The 18,006-nt window shown below is 41.1% G+C and overlaps 1 protein-coding gene across 1 annotated transcript in view; it reads left to right on the forward strand.

Moving 5' to 3' along the window:
• The first annotated feature begins 4,219 nt into the window (after nt 1-4,219).
• The window catches only part of LOC109918183 (prostate stem cell antigen-like), a 20,784-nt gene continuing 6,997 nt past the window's right edge, over nt 4,220-18,006 (forward strand). The window contains exons 1-2 of the mRNA XM_020518078.2: nt 4,220-4,310; nt 14,828-14,953. Coding sequence (XP_020373667.1) covers nt 4,259-4,310; nt 14,828-14,953 — 178 coding nt within the window. The 5' untranslated portion in view covers nt 4,220-4,258. The remainder of the gene's footprint in view (nt 4,311-14,827; nt 14,954-18,006) is intronic.

Below are 18,006 nucleotides of genomic sequence, written 5' to 3' on the forward strand. Positions count from 1 at the left end.
GTCAGTATTAAATTAGTATGGTCACAACTGACCAGCATGCATTCACGCAGGTGGCAAAAAACTAGCCAATTTTAACAAGGTTGGTCGCTGCTTCCCTCCCATTACCCACATTAGCTGGGTGGAAGATTGATCATTGACTTGTTAATGCCTACAATAGGTTATAATCACCACGGTCTTATAAAATTTTTATATTCATTATGGGATGAGAGCATCATTGACTGGGCTAACATTTTTTGCCAATCCTACTTGCCCTTTGGAAGATGGGGATAAGTTGCCTTCCTTCACTGCTGCAGTCCATTTGGAATAGGTAGACTGATGATGCCATTAGGAAGGAGTTCCAGGATTTTGAGCTAATGACGGTGAAGGAATGGTGATACATTTCCAAATCAGGATGGTGCATGGCATGGAGGGGAGCTTTGCAGGTGGTCGTACTTCTGTGTATCTGTTTCCTTTGTCCTACATGGTACTGAGTTTGCAAGGTGGCGGCTGGTTAGCTCAGATGGTTAGAGTCTGATGGTATAATGCCAAAGTCATAAGTCCGTGTCTTGGCCACCATCCCATGTTTGTTAGGAACCCCTTATGTCCTCAAATTGTAGAGGAAAGGACTGAACCTTAAAATGCATCATGATTTTGCAGTCTGTATATGCAACCGTTAACCTAAGGATTGATGTAGAGTCATAGAACTGTACAGCATGGATCAGACACTTTGGTCCAACTCGTTCATGCCGACCAGATATCCTAAATTAATCTAGTTCCATTTGCCGGCATTTGGCCCATATCCCTTCAAACCCTTCCAGATGTCTTTTAAATGTTGTAATTGTACCAGCCTCCACTACTTCCTCTGGCAGCTCATTTCATACACACGCTACCCTCTGTGTGAAAAAGTTGCCCCTTAGATCCCTTTTAAATCTTTCCCCTCTCACCTTAAACCTATGCCCTCTAGTTCTGCACTCCCCTACCCCAGGGAAACGACCTTGGTTACTCATCCTATCCATGCCCATCATGATTTTGTAAACCTCTATAAGGTCACCCCTCAGCCTCTGATGCTCCAAGGAAAATAGCCCCAGCCTATTCAGCTTCTCCCTAAAGCTCAAACCTTCCAACTTTGGCAACATCCTTGTAAATCTTTTCTGAACTTCTTCAAGTTTAACAACATCTTTTCTAAAGCAGTGAGACCAGAATTGCATGCAGTATTCCAAAAGTGGCCTAACCAATGTCCTGTACAGCCACAACATGACCTCCCAACTCCTATATTCAATGCACTGACCAATAAAGACAAGCATATCAAATGCCTTTTTCATATCCTGTCTACCTGTGATTCCACTTTCAAGGAACTATGAACCTGCGCTCCAAGGTCTCTTTGTTCAGCAACACTCCCAGGTCTTTACCATTAAGTGTAGAAGTCCTGCCCTGATTTGCCTTTCCAAAAAACAGCACCTCACATTTATCTAAATTAAACTCCATCTACCACTCCTCGGCCCATTGGCCCATCTAAGGTCCTGTTGAACTCTGAGATAACCTTCTTCGCTGTCCACTAAACATCCAATTTTGGTGTCATCTGCAAACTTACTAACCATACCTCCTATGTTCACATCCTGTTAGTCCTAAACCAATTAAACTTTTATCCTCCTTTAATCGAGCACAAATGAGGCAATACACATTCATTTCTTCATCTCTAGTGACTGGTGTGAAATATTTTCCAAATCTCGACCAGGAAAATAACTGATGCACTCCCACAAAACAGGATTGAAACTGTGCCATATTTTGGATTCTGCCCAATTTTAGGTTGAGTGCTTGGGACAGTGATCTGGAGTTAAAGGTCATTTGAAATGCTGGAATAGATTGGTATGTCAGCGGTGAAAAAGGTAACAAGTCCAATGCTGTGCAGAGCATATTTGAAGGTTATTTTAATTGACTAAGGTTTTTTAAAAATATATACATTCTAAACTGTTGATTTTCAAACAACTCTTCTACAGACGGTTTAGAGTGTGCGTATGTTTGGCATGGAAACTTGGACTAAACGAACAACAAACTAAACTTCAGCCAAACAATGTGCAGGTTATTTGTGTGTGGTTGGATTGTTTTGCTCTAAAACACAATACTAATGATCTGATTTCATATGGAAAGCAGGGCAGCACTGTGCCTGAATGAAGGGAGGAACATTGGTGGCCAAGGATGTGGTAAATTAGTGCAAATATTAAATTACCTTTTAATTTGCTATTTATTATTAACAGGAAGAATTTGCGGTAACTACAACAGAAACTAATAACTGAGTGGATAAATTACTAACTATTTTACAAAATATCACATGTATCAGTGGAATTTTATTTCCCAATATTAACTATATTTTGCTTGGCAAAATGTCATTAACAATTAATTTTCTACAACAGGTCAGAGTCATTGTAGCGCATTAGATTGTCATTTAACCTTTGACCTCTCCAGTCAGCCTCACTCCCCCAATTCAACCCTGTTGCCATGATAGTTGTGTTCAGCCAATTTCTTTTTAAAATCAATCTACTGCTAAACCCATCACATTCATGCGCAATGAGTTCTAGTCATTAGTTCTCACGAAATAAAAATGTTCCTCCTCGCATCTTCTTTCCTACCATCACACCCCCTCCACTACCACCATCCAACTCCCAAAAATACATGCTGTTGTTCTTATTTCTGTCTTAGATCAGAGTGTGGCATTTAGGTCGAAAGGAAAAGCGAACTTTCTTGTTTGTTTTTAGTTGCAGCAGAACTACAGACCCAGTCAAGGCATGGAACTCATGAGGACAACACCCTCCAGATCGGTATAGATTAGCAAGGCCCCTGTGTCCCCTTTGACTGACATGGGTGGACAGCCAGCTCCTGTGCTTGCCTGTTATAGTCCCATTGATGAGATGCTAATAATTCTTACTTTGGAGTAATTAAAGCACTTAAGATATGTGCCTGGATGAAAAATAAAAATAACATTCTGTCCATGACCTTCCGTCTTTAAAGTATATCATCTGTGTGCATGTAGAGTCTATACGTTCACAGTGCCTCCACCTTTTGGCTGCAGGAAACCAAAATGCACTTCACCCCAAAAGGTGCAATTGTAGGGTGGCTGGAGATCACAGAGCACCAATGGGAAAGTTATTTGAAAATTTGTTTATGGGATGTGAGTGTCACAGAATTATTTCAGTGTAGAAGGAGGCCAGTCAGTTCAAGGTGCCTGGCTCTAATACAGCTCAGGTATTCTTCATCTACACATCTGGAAACCAAAAAGACCTAAAAACCGAAGGTCTTTTCAGAAGTGGACCTGTAGACAGGCTGAGTTCAGGCGCTTTGGAAAAGACCTTTGCTTGATCTGGACAAACCTGATTGTATCTAAAAGCACAATGCTTTTTGCCAAGGACCTGAATGGACCCGTAAAGGCCCAAATGGACTATAGTGAACCCATTAACTGAAAGTATCCTTTATCCCGAGGATTCCCAAGCTGTCTCGTCATGTCAGATTGCTGACTGTATTTTGAGACATAGAATTAAATGTAACAAACCTTGGTTAACATTTCACAAACACAAAATCACATCTCACCTTGTTTCCAAGAACAGAGCTTACTTGCCCAAAGAGACTTGGAGGCTAACTGTCAGCTCACCTAGCATTTATTGGTCTGGAGTCACCAGACAATTTCCTTCCTTTTGAGGTTTTACGACAATCTCACAATTTGAATAGCTTCTAATTCCAGATTTTGTTGAATACCAATTCACCTGCCACAGTGGAATTTGAATCCGTGTTTTCAGGACATTAGCCTGAGGTTCTGGATTTCTAAACCAGTGACATTACCACTGTTCCACCAGCCTGTTCTTGAGACAAACTTGATGTTTGTTAAGACCCTGGCTGTTACAGTTCACTCAGGTAGTCTGAGTTGCTGAGGCAATGTGTACTTACACACATGCTGTCATCTAGATTTATAAAATTCAAGATACAACACAAGTTCACAATGGTGACATTTTAGAATATCAATACTATGCAATGGTACAAATTAACATCTAGGCAATGACAACATAACAGTAATAAGATAGGAGATGTAAAAGTCTTTTAGTATTCAATTGATTCACATTTGAATAATATGTGTGAAATTTGATATACAGTTAATTATATCTATGGAATTTAGTACTTAACATTTCAGCTAGAAGTTATTGTATTTCTAAGCACAGCAACAATTTCTAACAACATTTCCCCTTACATTTATAAAGGACAATTGACAGCATTCCTTCAAACTGGGATCAAGATGAAGACTGTTTTATTTCTGCTGTTTATGAGTTACTTCTTTATTCCTTCAGGTATTTTTTTTTTTACAAATACAGACTTAAATTTAATGTAGTACTTCTCATTTAAGAAATTTTAAAAATTAGCTTTCTTTTGCTTTGGTTAGTGTAAAGGACAATTGAACAAGTTTCCTCTGAAATAAAAGTGAAGGACTGGAGATGCTGTAGATCTGAAAGAAAATAGATGCTGCCAACTGCTTTCTCCAGCATTTCTGTTTTTACTTAAGTTTTCTCTTATGTTGGGAACCTGAGTGATTAATTGTTAGCACAAGTCAATGTAACTGAATTTAACTTTCTCAGTGGCATGGGAGATCAGGTAATATGTGGGTGTGTATGGTAGTTTGAGGCAGAGAGGTAGATTTTCGTGCTGTGGCGCTGAATTGTCTGGACACAACATACTGAGGAAAATCAAGAAGGGTAGGATGCATACCCGTAAAGCAGGCCATTCAATTTTCTACATACCATTGCATCCAGGCTCACCTACACCCTCTGAGTTAATTTCTGCTGCCTCAGATGACTGCTTACTCAGTTCACTTGGCCCTAAACTGGAATACTTTCTCTATACCTCTATATTTATTTACCTCAATTTACCTTCTATAAGAAACTCCTTCAAATTTAATACATCCTTCTGGGGGTCAGTATAGTGTTATGCTCCTGTGAAGCTCTTAGGATTAAAGGTATGATGTAAGCTGTTGCGATGGTATGTGGAAATTTGAGCAGCTGCTGAGACTAGTGGTAAAATTGTTGGGTAAAGGCACTTGAAGATGCATTCGCTGTCCTTAAATGTTGAGATTTTCCTTGCACCTGCAAGGCTAAATGTTCCCACTGTCTTTTTACCATGTGACTAGAAGATGTCCTTCCTTCACCACAGATACAAGACATCTTTCCTGCATGACTAGATGCCTGCATGTGCCTTGCTTTAAAAGGTGCAGGTCCTGATGCTAGGATGTTACAGTTTTGGATCCCCCACTGATATGTGCAGCCCAATGGACAACGTGGTAGCGCTGGCTGCATGCAGCAATCATGTATCTTTCCAGGCATGTATGCAGAAAGTTGCTGCATACATTATACTGAACATATTTGAGGCAATTGCACATCCCCATGCCCTTTTCGAAAGGCAATTCAGTTTAATTCCCATGTATTTTGTAGGCTATTCTATTTGTTTGAAGCACTGCAATTTTTTTTACTGTAATGTATTGCCTGAGCATGTGGTGGAGACTAATACAGTCTTGGCTTTCAAAAAAGATGTAACCATTATCTGAAGGGGAAATTTTGCAGGGCAATGGAGAAAAAACAGGGGAGTGGCACAAGATGAATTTCCTTTCAAAAGCCAGCATGGGCATAATGGGCTGAATGACCTCCTTCTGTGCTAGTACTAATTATTCTATGATTCATGTTCCCTTTCTCAGGACACCTTAGCCACTCACTACCACATGAGATTACTGCATTCCATTTAGAATAGGAAGACTGCAATAATCACATGTCAAAGTCTTAAAATCAGCAAAGTTCTAGAGTTTCGAAATGTCTCCATATACTCCTGGATGCCTTCATTAGAAATATAAAACATTAATATGAAGCAACAGCATTTACCATTAAAATATGTTTTATTCATAGATTGATGATGGGGAAGGAAATTGTTAGGTTTGTTACTTGAAAGATATTAAAAGAGTAAAAGGAATTTTCAAAATTGTCATGGTTGGATTAGGTATACTTTATTGTATTTACTACATTTAGAAAACATATAGTAAATGAGTATATGGTGGGGAAAACACTTATGTACACAGTCACCATAGTTCCACTCTCTCGTTAGAGAGAGCTGAGTAGTAGTGGTTTAACCTTAGGTGAGGTTCAGTTGACAGGTAGGCAAAGGCAATGTTAGCATTCATTTTGAGAGGGCTAGTATGCAAGACCAGAGATGTACTGCAGAGCTTGTATAAGGCTCTGGTCGGCCCACATTTGGAATATTGAGAGAAATTTTGGGCCCTGTATCAACAGAAGGATGTGCTAGCCTTTGAAGGGTCCAGAGGAGGTTTAAAAGAATGACCCCTGGGAAGAAGGATTTCTGTCATATATGGAGCGGTTGAAAATTCTGGATCTGTACTCGATGGAGTTTAGAAGGATATTTTTCATTGGTAGGACATGAACATTGCTGGCTGAGCCAGAATTTATTGCCCATCCCTAGTTGTCCTTGAGAAGTGAGCTGCCTTCTTGAACCACTGCAGTCCACATCCTGCAGGTTGAACCAAAATGCTGTTCGGGATGGAATTCCAAGATTTTGATCCAGCAACAGTGAAGGAATGGCAACATATTTCCAAGTTATGATGGTGAGTGTCTTGGAGGGGAATTTGCAGGTGATGATTTTCCCAAGTATCTGCTGCCCATGTCCTTCTAGATGGAAGTGGTCATTGGTTTGGAAGGTGCAGTCTAAGGATCTTTGGTGAATTTCTGCAGCACATCTTGTAGATAGTACACACTACTGCTACTGAGCACTGGTAGTGGAGGGACTGGATACTTGTGGATGTGGTGCCAATCAAGTGGGCTGCTTTGTTCTAGATGGTGTCAAAGTCTTGAGTATTATTAGATCTGCACTCATCTAGGCAAGTGGGGAGTATCCCATCACACTCCTGACTTTGCCTTGTAGATAGAAAATGGGCTGTGGGGAGTCAGAAGGTGAGTTACTTGCTGCAGCATTCCTAGCCTCTTACCTGCTCTTGTACTCACTGTGGTGAGTCCAGTTGAGCCAATGGCAACCTCCAGGGTGTTGATGGTGCGGGATTCCATTGAACATCAAGGGGTGGTGGTTATGTTGTCTCTTATTGGAGATGGTCATTGGTTGGCATTTGTCTGATGTGAAGGCGATCCAAAGATGAGGGGATCCTATTGAAACTTGGAGAAAACTGAGAGACCTTGGATACGGTGGAAATGGAGAAGATGTTTCCACTAGTAGGAGAAACTAGGACACAAGGATATAGCTTCAGGGTGAAGGGACAACCCTTTAGAATTGAGGTGAGGAGGAATTTCTTCAGCCAGAAGGTGATGAATCTGTGGAACTCAGTGCCACAGAAAACTGTGGAGACCATGTCATTGACTGTATTTAAGACAGGGAGAGATAAGTTATTGATTAGTAAAGAGATCAAAGGATATGGGGAGAAGGCAGGAGAATGGGATTGAGAAACATATCAGCTGTGATCAAATGGTAGAGCAGATTCAATAGACTGAGTGGCCTAATTCTGTGCCTATATCTTATGCTTCTATGGGGGAGTATGAGAAGATGGGACCTTTATGGTAACGTCAGCTGGTAGAGAAATAGAACCTACACTGTTGGCATCAATCTGCATCTCAAATCAGTCATCCAGTGAACTGAGAGAATCGCATTTCTTTAAGGATTGTACTGTACTGACATCTACATCAACACATTTCAATATAGGATTTAAATATAAATAGACCAAGTGGTAAGTTTCTGATAATATTCAAGGATTGGGAAAATTTAGCTGAAGATTCCAGGTGATTCTTCGCACATGAATTTTGAAGGTAATGCAATTTATATTTCTGTTCAAATAAGCTAACTTTTTTTTAGTAAATATACCCTCAGTAACCTTAGGTTATTAAGGATTCCAATGTTGTCCACCTGTGTACAATTAAATAGTCCTTAATGAAACATTTTGGTTGAGATTGCATCATCAGTCACCATTTAGTCACACTATATTATGTACCACTAATTACCCAGGGTGTGAATTTATTCTTATATTAATACTGAGGCTTATAATTAAAATTATAAATGATCTATGTTTTATGTTCTGATGAAGAGTCACTGGACTCAAAACATTCACTTTTTTTTTCTCTCTACGGATTGGCAGACCTGCTAAGTTTGTTTAACATTTTCTATTTTTGTTTCAGATTTCCAAAATCCACAGTTCTTTGTTTTTATTTTGATGTTTTATGTTGTTTCATTAAAGTAATAAGTTAGAATGGGATAGAGTTGACTCTTACCTCCGAAAAGTTAATTTCTAATCTAATTGGTTAACAATTCCTTTCAACACCCAGTATGTGGAGTAGGTTTGGACTGTCCCAATTTAGCTTGGTGCAGCACAGGACATAAAATAATGTAAGAATTATATTTTCCTTTGCGTTTCCTTTACTATTTACATTTACTTTTCACACAAATTAAGAAACAGAGGAAAAATTTCCCCTAGATTGCTAATTGCTTATGGTAAGGATGAAAGATGTGGGAAAAGCGATGACACACTGACAGAGGTGGTGGGGTGTGTTTTTGTCATTGGGGGCTGAGGCATATTACCTTGGGTTAGTCTTAACCTGTCCATAAATGTACTGTACCTGATCTCAAAATACTGAATGCCTAAATGGGAAATTTTTCATTTGATCATATCCTTCCCCTTGGTAAGATAAAAATTCACAAAAGTAAAGAAATTAAAAGGAGTCTTTTTAAAGAGTGATGGCTGAATGTGTCCTACCTAAAACCACTGACCAAAACTATGCTATCTGCGGAATTAACTGAAATACTGGAAACCTCTGGTAGCATCTGCAGAGAGAGAAAATCAGAATTAATGGTCAGGTCGATGATCTTTCATCAAAACTGGGAAAATTTAGAGACGCAATAATTTTTCAGCAATAAGTGGCATGACGGACAAAAGAATACCTGTGATAGGGTTGAAGACTAGACCGATTGAATGACAGAAGATGTAATATTGAAGAAGAGTCACTTTTCCTTGAAATGTTGTTATAGAGTCGTAGAGATGTACAGCACAGAAACCGACTTTTCGGTCCATGCTGACCAGATGTCCTAAACTAATTTAGTCCCATTTCCCAGGATTTGGCCCATAATTCTCTAAACCCTTCAAAATTCATGTACCCACCCAGATGCCTTCTACATGTTGTAATTGTACCAGACTCCACTACTTCTCTGGCAGCTCATTCCATACATGCACCATCCTCTGCATGAAAAAGTTACCCCTTAGACCCCTTTTAAATCTTTCTCTTCTCACCTTAAATCTATGCCTTCCAGCTTTGGACTCCCTTACCCTGGGAAAAAGACCTTAGTTATCCATCCTATCCATGTCCTTCATGATTTTATAAAACTCTATAAGGTCACCCCTCCAACCCTGGCAACATCCTTGTAACCCGTTCAAGTTTAAAAACATCTTTCCTATGGCAGGGAGATCAAAATTGAATGTAATATTCCAAAAGTGGCCTAACCAATGCCCTGTACACCGCAACATGACCTGCCAACTCCTATACTCAATGCATTGACCAATAAAGGTAAGCGTACTAAACCCCTTAAATGTACCCATCCATCTGTGACTCCATCTTCAAGGAAACATGAACCTCCACTCCAAGTGTCTCTTTGTTTGGTAGCACTCCCCAGGACCCTCCATTAACTGTATAGAGTCCTGCCCTGATTTGTATTTCCAAATTGATCCTAGTTGAGTTATTTTGGATAAGTCAGAACTGGAAATCAAATCTGACTTGACAGGTCACATTTATTAAAATAAAGAAAAACAAAAATTAATCCCTGAAACGTAGTTTCATGAGGCTGTAGAGTTTAAGAACAGAACAGAAATACACATATCTGATGAAAACTGAAAAAGCAAACTAAGTTTTCTCATATAGAAGGCAGTGTAGACAAATCTTAAAAAAAAAACAAGTTTTCAACTTACCTCCCAACACTGTCACTTTGTAGAGATTCAAATCCAGGGAAATTATCCTCTCTATCAAATCTTTAAGGTCTACCTCACTGATTTTCCCCAGTTTCTTTCCTGTGAACTGTTATACGAATGTTTAGATTTTCTCCACTTGTAATAACTGTGCAAATTTCTAACCAAATATTCCTGGTTTTGAAGTTCACAAACTAAACCTTCCTATTGATGTAAATGTGTTTTTACATATCCTGCTTTTTTCTTAAAAAAAGCATTTACAGGAAAGAAACTGTACAGACTCCTGTACCCAATCAGGTTTCCTTGGAACTGCCCTAAAAACTTTCAGTCTCTGGCACTTTCTGAATTAAAGTCAGTCTTTTATTTTTCTGAAACTAAAAACAAAAAAAAATGCTGGATAAACTCAAACAGAGTTAATATTTTGAGTCCAAAACTTGGACTCTTTGGACTTAAGGCATCAACTCTGTTTCTCTCTCCACAGATGATGCCAGACCTTCTGAGTTTCTCCCACAGTTTCTGTTTCCATTTCAAAATTCCAGCATCTGCAGAATTTCGCTTTTACTTGATTATTCTGAACTATAAACAAGCTAATGATACTCAATGTTTACTCTATCTGTTGTAAGCTCCACATCATGGACATCCTACCTGCTTAACACTCCAAGGTGCAGGGCTGGATGAACACAGCAGGCCAAGCAGCATCATAGGAGCAGAAAGGCTGACGTTTTGGGCCTAGACCCTTCATCAGAAAAGGGGGAGGGGAAGGGGGTTCTGAAATAAACAGGGAGAGAGTGGGAGGCGGATAGAAGATGGATAGAGGAGAGGATAGGTGGAGAGGAAACAAACAGGTCGAAGAGAGGCGGGGATGGAGCCAGTAAAGGTGAGTGTAGGTGGAGAGTTAGGGAGGGGATAGGTCAGTCCAGGGAGGACGGACAGGTCAAGGGGGCGGGATGAGGTTAGTCGGTAGGAGATGGGGGTGCAGCTTGAGGTGGGAGGAGGGGATAGGTGGGAGGAAGAACAGGTTAGGGAGGCGGGAACGAGCTGGACTGGTTTTGGGATGTGGTAGGGGGAGGGGAGATTTTGAAGCTTGTGAAATCCACATTGATACCATTGGGCTGCAGGGTTCCCAAGCGGAATATGAGTTGCTGTTCCTGCAACCTTCGGGTGGCATCGTTGTGGCACTGCAGGAGACCCAGGATGGACATGTCGTCTGAGGAATGGGAGGGGGAGTTGAAATGGTTCGCGACTGGGAGGTGCAGTTGTTTATTGCGAACCGAGCGTAGGTGTTCTGCAAAGCGGTCCCCGAGCCTCCGCTTGGTTTCCCCGATGTAGAGGAAGCCACACCGGGTACAGCGGATGCAGTATACCACATTGGCAGATGTGCAGGTGAACATCTGCTTGACGTGGAAAGTCTTCTTGGGGCCTGGGATGGGGGTGAGGGTGGAGGTGTGGGGGCAGGTGTAGCACTTCCTGCGGTTGCAGGGAAAAGTGCCGGGTGTGGTGGAGCTGGAGGGGAGTGTGGAGCGGACAAGGGAGTCACGGAGAGAGTGGTCCCTCCAGAAAGCAGATAAGGGTGGGGAGGGAAAGATGTCTTTGGTGGTGGGATCGGATTGCAGATGGCGGAAGTGTCGGAGAATGATGCGTTGGATCCGGAGGTTGGTGGGGTGGTATGTGAGGACGAGGGGGATTCTTTTTTGGTTCTTATTGCATGGACGGGGTGTGAGGGATGAGTTGCGGGAGATGTGGGAAACACGGTTGAGGGCGTTCTCGACCACTGAGGGGGGGAAGTTACGGTCCTTGAAAAACGAGGACAACTGAGATGTACGAGAGTGGAATGCCTCATCCTGGGAGCAGATGCGGCGGAGGCGAAGGAATTGGGAATAGGGGATAGCATTTTTGCAGGAAGGTGGGTGAGAGGAGGAGTATTCTAGGTAGCTGTGGGAGTCGGTGGGCTTGAAATGAATATCAGTTTCTAGGCGGTTGCCTGAGATGGAGACAGAGAGGTCCAGGAAGGGGAGAGAGGTATTAGAGATGGTCCAGGTAAACTTAAGGTTGGGGTGGAAGGTGTTGGTGAAGTGGATGAACTGTTCGAGCTCCTCGTGGGAGCACGAGGATCCAACGCATCATCCTCCGACACTTCCGCCATCTGCAATCCGACCCCACCACCAAAGACATCTTTCCCTCCCCACCCTTATCTGCTTTCCGGAGGGACCACTCTCTCCGTGACTCCCTTGTCCGCTCCACACTGCCCTCCAGCCCCACCACACCCGGCACTTTTCCCTGCAACCACAGGAAGTGCTACACCTGCCCCCAAACCTCCTCCCTCACCCTCACCCCCATCCCAAGCCCCAAGAAGACTTTCCACATCAAGCAGATGTTCACCTGCACATCTGCCAATGTGGTATACTGCATCCGCTGTACCCAGTGTGGCTTCCTCTACATCAGGGAAACCAAGCGGAGGCTCGGGGACCGCTTTGCAGAACACCTACGCTTGGTTCGCAATAAACAACTGCACCTCCCAGTCGCGAACCATTTCAACTCCCCCTCCCATTCCTCAGACGACATGTCCATCCTGGGCCTCCTGCAGTGCCACAACGATGCCACCCGAAGGTTGCAGGAACAGCAACTCATATTCTGCTTGGGAACCCTGCAGCCGAATGGTATCAATGTGGATTTCACAAGCTTCAAAACCTCTCCTCCCCCTACCGCATCCCAAAACCAGTCCAACTCGTCCCCGCCTCCCTAACCTGTTCTTCCTCCCACCTATCCCCTCCTCCCACCTCAAGCCGCACCCCCATCTCCTACCGACTAATCTCATCCCGCCCCCTTGACCTGTCTGTCCTCCCTGGACTGACCTATCCCCTCCCTAACTCCCCACCTACACTCACCTTTACTGGCTCCATCCCCGCCTCTTCGACCTGTTTGTTTCCTCTCCACCTATCCTCTCCTCTATCCATCTTCTATCCGCCTCCCACTCTCTCCCTATTTATTTCAGAACCCCCTTCCCCTCCCCCTTTTCTGATGAAGGGTCTCGGCCCGAAACGTCAACCTTTCTGCTCCTATGATGCTGCTTGGCCTGCTGTGTTCATCCAGCCCTGCACCGTGTTGTCTCGGATTCTCCAGCATCTGCAGTTCCTACTATCTCGCTTAACACTCCAGTAGTTTAATGAACCTGCTTTCTGGCACATATTGGATTAGGTCGCCATTCTGGAATCACTGACTGGCCTAGTTTCTCTTTAATCTTCACAGAAGTAACCAATACCATTTGTAATCTGAGTTCTAAAAAATGATACTGTTGTAGTAGTTAAAATAAGGCCTCTTTTGGGTCTTGGGCATAGTTATTACAGACTTCATTTAAGAAAATGCTGGAGACACATTTGGTTAAAAAGTCGAACAAGGTCTGTCTGAAACACATTCATCATAAGTTACCATCTCAATTTTCATATTTTAGTACAATGTTTTTTAGAGTTCAGTTGTCATTTACTATCTTAGAACTTATATCACATATCCTTATTAACAAATGGAGTTGCACCCATCCTGTAGCTCTACATCCTCTGTTAGCCTTGACACCTTAAGGCATTATTCATCCTTATGAAGGTCATTATGTTTAACTACTCACCATTCTTAGATAGGTTCCCATAGGAATGAAAACATATTCCATCATTTCCCATCATGCTTTGAGAATGTGTTTATAGCTACATTTATCTGTTCTAAGCTATTAGTGTGTAGTTAAATATCAATCTTATTTGTCTCACATCTTTCATCACATAAATATTTCTTTTTTCACAGGTGTTGCCAGACCCGCTAAGTTTATCCAGCACTTTATGTTTTTATTTCAGATCTCCAGAATCCACAGTATTTTGCTTTAATTTGGGGAAAATGTGTTCTACTGTCCTTCATGCATAAACCCAAAATACATTTGTTTTTGTTGATATGTCTGTAGCTCAATTTGATGGACAGGGTAGTTTCTGCTCTCTCTAAATGTTGTCCCTCCTTGTGACCATATCCAGATGTGCTAGTTTCTTGCTAAGAGACTTTCAATGTTGATTTTCTATTTAGTTTAGACTTTCACAGGAAAGACGCACAGAAAATGGTTCCTTGAGTACTGCTGAAAACATACCCTTTGTATTTTTTTACTTATATACTTGAAAAGCATTGATTAAGTGAAAACATTATGAAGAATAGTGCAATATATTTAACGTACTAAACTCTAAAACTTGAAGGCAGTCCCAAACAAAAGCCATGTGCCAATACTACTGTTATCAGAAGAATATTGCCAATAGACCAGACTCCAAGACCAGACTGATTTTGTCCTTTGTTCTCAGGCGTTGGGACCAGTATTATATATTGTTATATTGTCAAGAAAAGGGGGTCAGTTAAATCAGTTGGCTGTATGTAAAGAGCTAAGAACTAATTAGACAGGAACCAGTTGTATGCATGAAGCTGTTCTGGTGCTGGGGGCACATCCACAGCAGCACTGTCATGTACAACACAACACTGAACAGCAGGTCAAAATGGATTGAAGATGAAGAGCTCTAAGCTTTGTAAACCTATGTAATTATTTCTAACATCTGGGAATCTAAAGGTAATGGGAAGTCATAACATCCAGCAACCTTCTTTTAATTCCCACACAACGTTAGGGAGGCAATCAAAGAAAGTAAAGTACTCAGAGTGTATAATGAATGTATGATCCGATTGGGAGGACAGTCAATATAAATTATTAAAAAAAATGAAACTGGATCTCAAAAACATTAAAATATATAATGTGTTAAGAATATAACCACATTCTTAGTTTGTATCTTCACTACTAAGGATAAAACTGAACCATGCTAAGGTTGTTGTTGTGCTTGTTCTGTTTTGCAGTTGTCCCCTTGCAATGCTACAGCTGCAGCAATGAAAAAAGCAACAAAATCTGCAATCAGAACCCACCTGTAAACTGCACAGGTAATCAGGACAGATGTATGGTATCCAAGGTCAGCGCAACTATATGTAAGTTTACATTCCTAATTATCATATAAAAGCTGCCATTTAAGATCCATTCTTCAGAATACCATTGTTAAACGAAATTAGACAGTCATCAATGTTGTACCTTTTTGAGGCTTCAAATGGATCCATCAATCAATGATATAGAAAAAGAAAGTTTTTCATTCTTGTTAGAATATCCAGAAGTGCAGAACGGAAATGGGATGTTAATGAAAAACTTTCTGGAACAAGAAGCGGTGGTGTGTAGGGAAAACAACCCACATCCTCATCTTCGCCACTGCTGACTCTGCAATACATTAAGAGAAATTTGTCTTGGGCCAAGGTGTAGAACAGGCAGAGCAGGAGGGTGGATGGCAAGTGTTGCAGGTATGGAGATCAAGAAAATAGAATTGTAGGTGTCTTGGCTCTTGTAATCATCCAACAAGTTCAACATTCGGTCATCTGAAATGAATGAACAGATTGACCATGGCATCTTGGAAAAGGTAATCATTCAAATAGGGGTTAGATAAGAATGTAATGGTATTAGGAAACAGTACGGTAATGGGAATAGACATAGTTCCCAGTAGCCCTGAGTGAAGATCCAGACAGCTATATTACTTCCTGCTGCCAAGTCTCAGGTTGTCTGCTTGAGGCTAGGGGAATCCTTCAGAATGATGTGGAGAATCCAGTCTTAGTGAACCACATGGGCACCAATGACATGGATATAACTGAAAAAGAGGTTCTGCGTAGGAAGTATGAGCAACCTGGTGCTAAGTTAAAAGCAAACGTCGAGACCATAAGAAATAGAGCAGTAAAAGACCGTTCAGCCCATCAAGTCTGCTCGGCCATTCAATGAGGTCATGGCTCATCTGATAACCCTCAGATCCAGTTTCCTGCCTTTTCCCCATAACCCTCGGTTCCCTTACTGATGAAAAATCTTAACAACCCGCCTTGACAGCCCTCCGCAGTCAAGTGTAATAATCTCTGGATGAGTAGCTAAACCATAAATAAATTGGGATAAATATAAGCAGAGAGTTAAATACATGGCTCAAGGATTAGTGTGAGAAACAACATTTAATTCATAAGGCACTAACAGCAGTACTGATGGTAGTGGAAACTGTATTTTTGGGATGGTCTTCACCTGAACCTGTTCTGGTCTAGTGTTCTGGTGCATTGTATAACTGGGGCAGAAGAGAGGGCTTTAAACTAAATAGTCAGAGAAATGGGTTGCATGAGAAAATATATGGTAAGGTAAAGGGCACAGTCCAGGCAAGAGAACAGGTTAGTATTAATTAAAGTGTGGTAGGAAGGGACAGAGTACACAAACTTCAGAGTATGCCAGCAGTTTGGATAGAGGCAAGAAATAGCAATAGTAAGAAGTCACACATTTGGTCATAGGTCTCTTAACAGTGTACTGTAAGACAGAGCTCAGAAAGAAACAATAGGGATTTGTAAGATAGTTACAGCAATAATCATGGGTGATTTTATTCTGAGCATACATCAGACAATTATATTAGCAACAGTAGCCTGAAAGATGAGTTTTGGGATTTTGGAATAGTTCTTAAGAGTAGCATATCCTAGAGACAATTAGAGAGGAGGCAATTCTAGACTTGGACGTGTGCAAGTAAAGAAATTTCTAGGTAGTAGTGATTACAACATGATTGAATTCTGCGTATTATTTGAGGGAGAGAAGGGTGAGCGGTGTTTCAAATTTAAATAAAAAGTATGAGGACAGAGTAACCCAAAATGAACTGAGAGAAAAAGGATGTAGTGGTAATACCAATGGACTATTAATCCAGAGCCCCAGACTAATGTTTTGAGGACATGGGTTTGAATTCAGTCATGATGATGGTGATATTTGAATTAATTAAAATTATGGAACAAAAGCTAAATTAATGGTGAACATTGTAAAAACCCATCTAGTTTATTAATGTCCTTTAGGAAAGGAAATCTGCCATCCCTACAAGATGATCAGAGGATTAGATAGGGTGGACAGTGGGAGTCTTTTTCCTCGGATGGTGATGGCTAGCACGAGGGGACATAGCTTTAAATTGAGGGGTGATAGATATAGGACAGATGTCAGAGGTAGGTTCTTTACTCAGAGAGTAGTAAGGGCATGGAATGCCCTGCCTGCAAAAGTAGTAGACTCGCCAACTTTAAGGGCATTTAAATGGTCATTGGATAAACATATGGATGATAATGGAATAGTTTAGGTTAGATAGGCTTCAGATTGGTTTCACAGGTCGGCGCAACATCGAGGGCCAAAGGGCCTGTACTGCGCTGTAATGTTCTATGTTCTATGTTCTACCTGGTCTGGCCTACATGTGACTCCACAGCCACAGCAATGTGGTTGATTCTCTGCACAGTCAGGGATAAATTAGGATGAATGAATAAAAGTTAAAATGGTAGGACATTTAAAAAGATGTTCCGCAAATATATATTCCACTGAAAATGACTCTAGAAGAAGAATGCAGTATCTGTGGCTCACTAAGGAAGTTAAGGATAGTATGAAATTGATTGAAAAAGCCAACCATGGGGACTAGTGGTAGGTCAGAAGATTGGACAAATTTTAGAAACCAGCAAAGAATTATTACAAAAAATAAGGAAGCAATTATGCTAGCTAGAAATACAAAAAGAACTAGAACTTTCTATAGTAAATTAGGTATATATTTGATCCACAAAGGGGTTGGACAGGCAAAAAAGTGAATTTGAGCAATCAGTTCAGACATGAAATCATCAAATGGTGGCACAGGCTAAAGGAGCCAAATGGCCTACTCTTGCTCCACGATTTGTGTGTGAGAGAGATTGGCTACATTGTTATGCTATATGTATTATACTATATGTTGCAACAGATCTGAATGTCAATCACTGTGTAGAATGGGCAGCCAATCTCAAACTGGTTTGCTGCAGTGCATGAGATAAATTTCCATCCCTGTAAGTATTTTTCTTTTGGAAAACAGATGTAATATTCAAGGAACGTCAAAAGAATATGTTACTAGATTTCATTACAACAGATACTATCAAAAAATATTTTGTCTCTATCAATGATAGTAGGAACTGCCGAGGTGGAGTCTGAGATA

This window comes from Rhincodon typus, chromosome 4 (genome assembly GCF_021869965.1).
Source record: "Rhincodon typus isolate 14 chromosome 4, sRhiTyp1.1, whole genome shotgun sequence".
NCBI lineage: Eukaryota > Metazoa > Chordata > Chondrichthyes > Orectolobiformes > Rhincodontidae > Rhincodon > Rhincodon typus.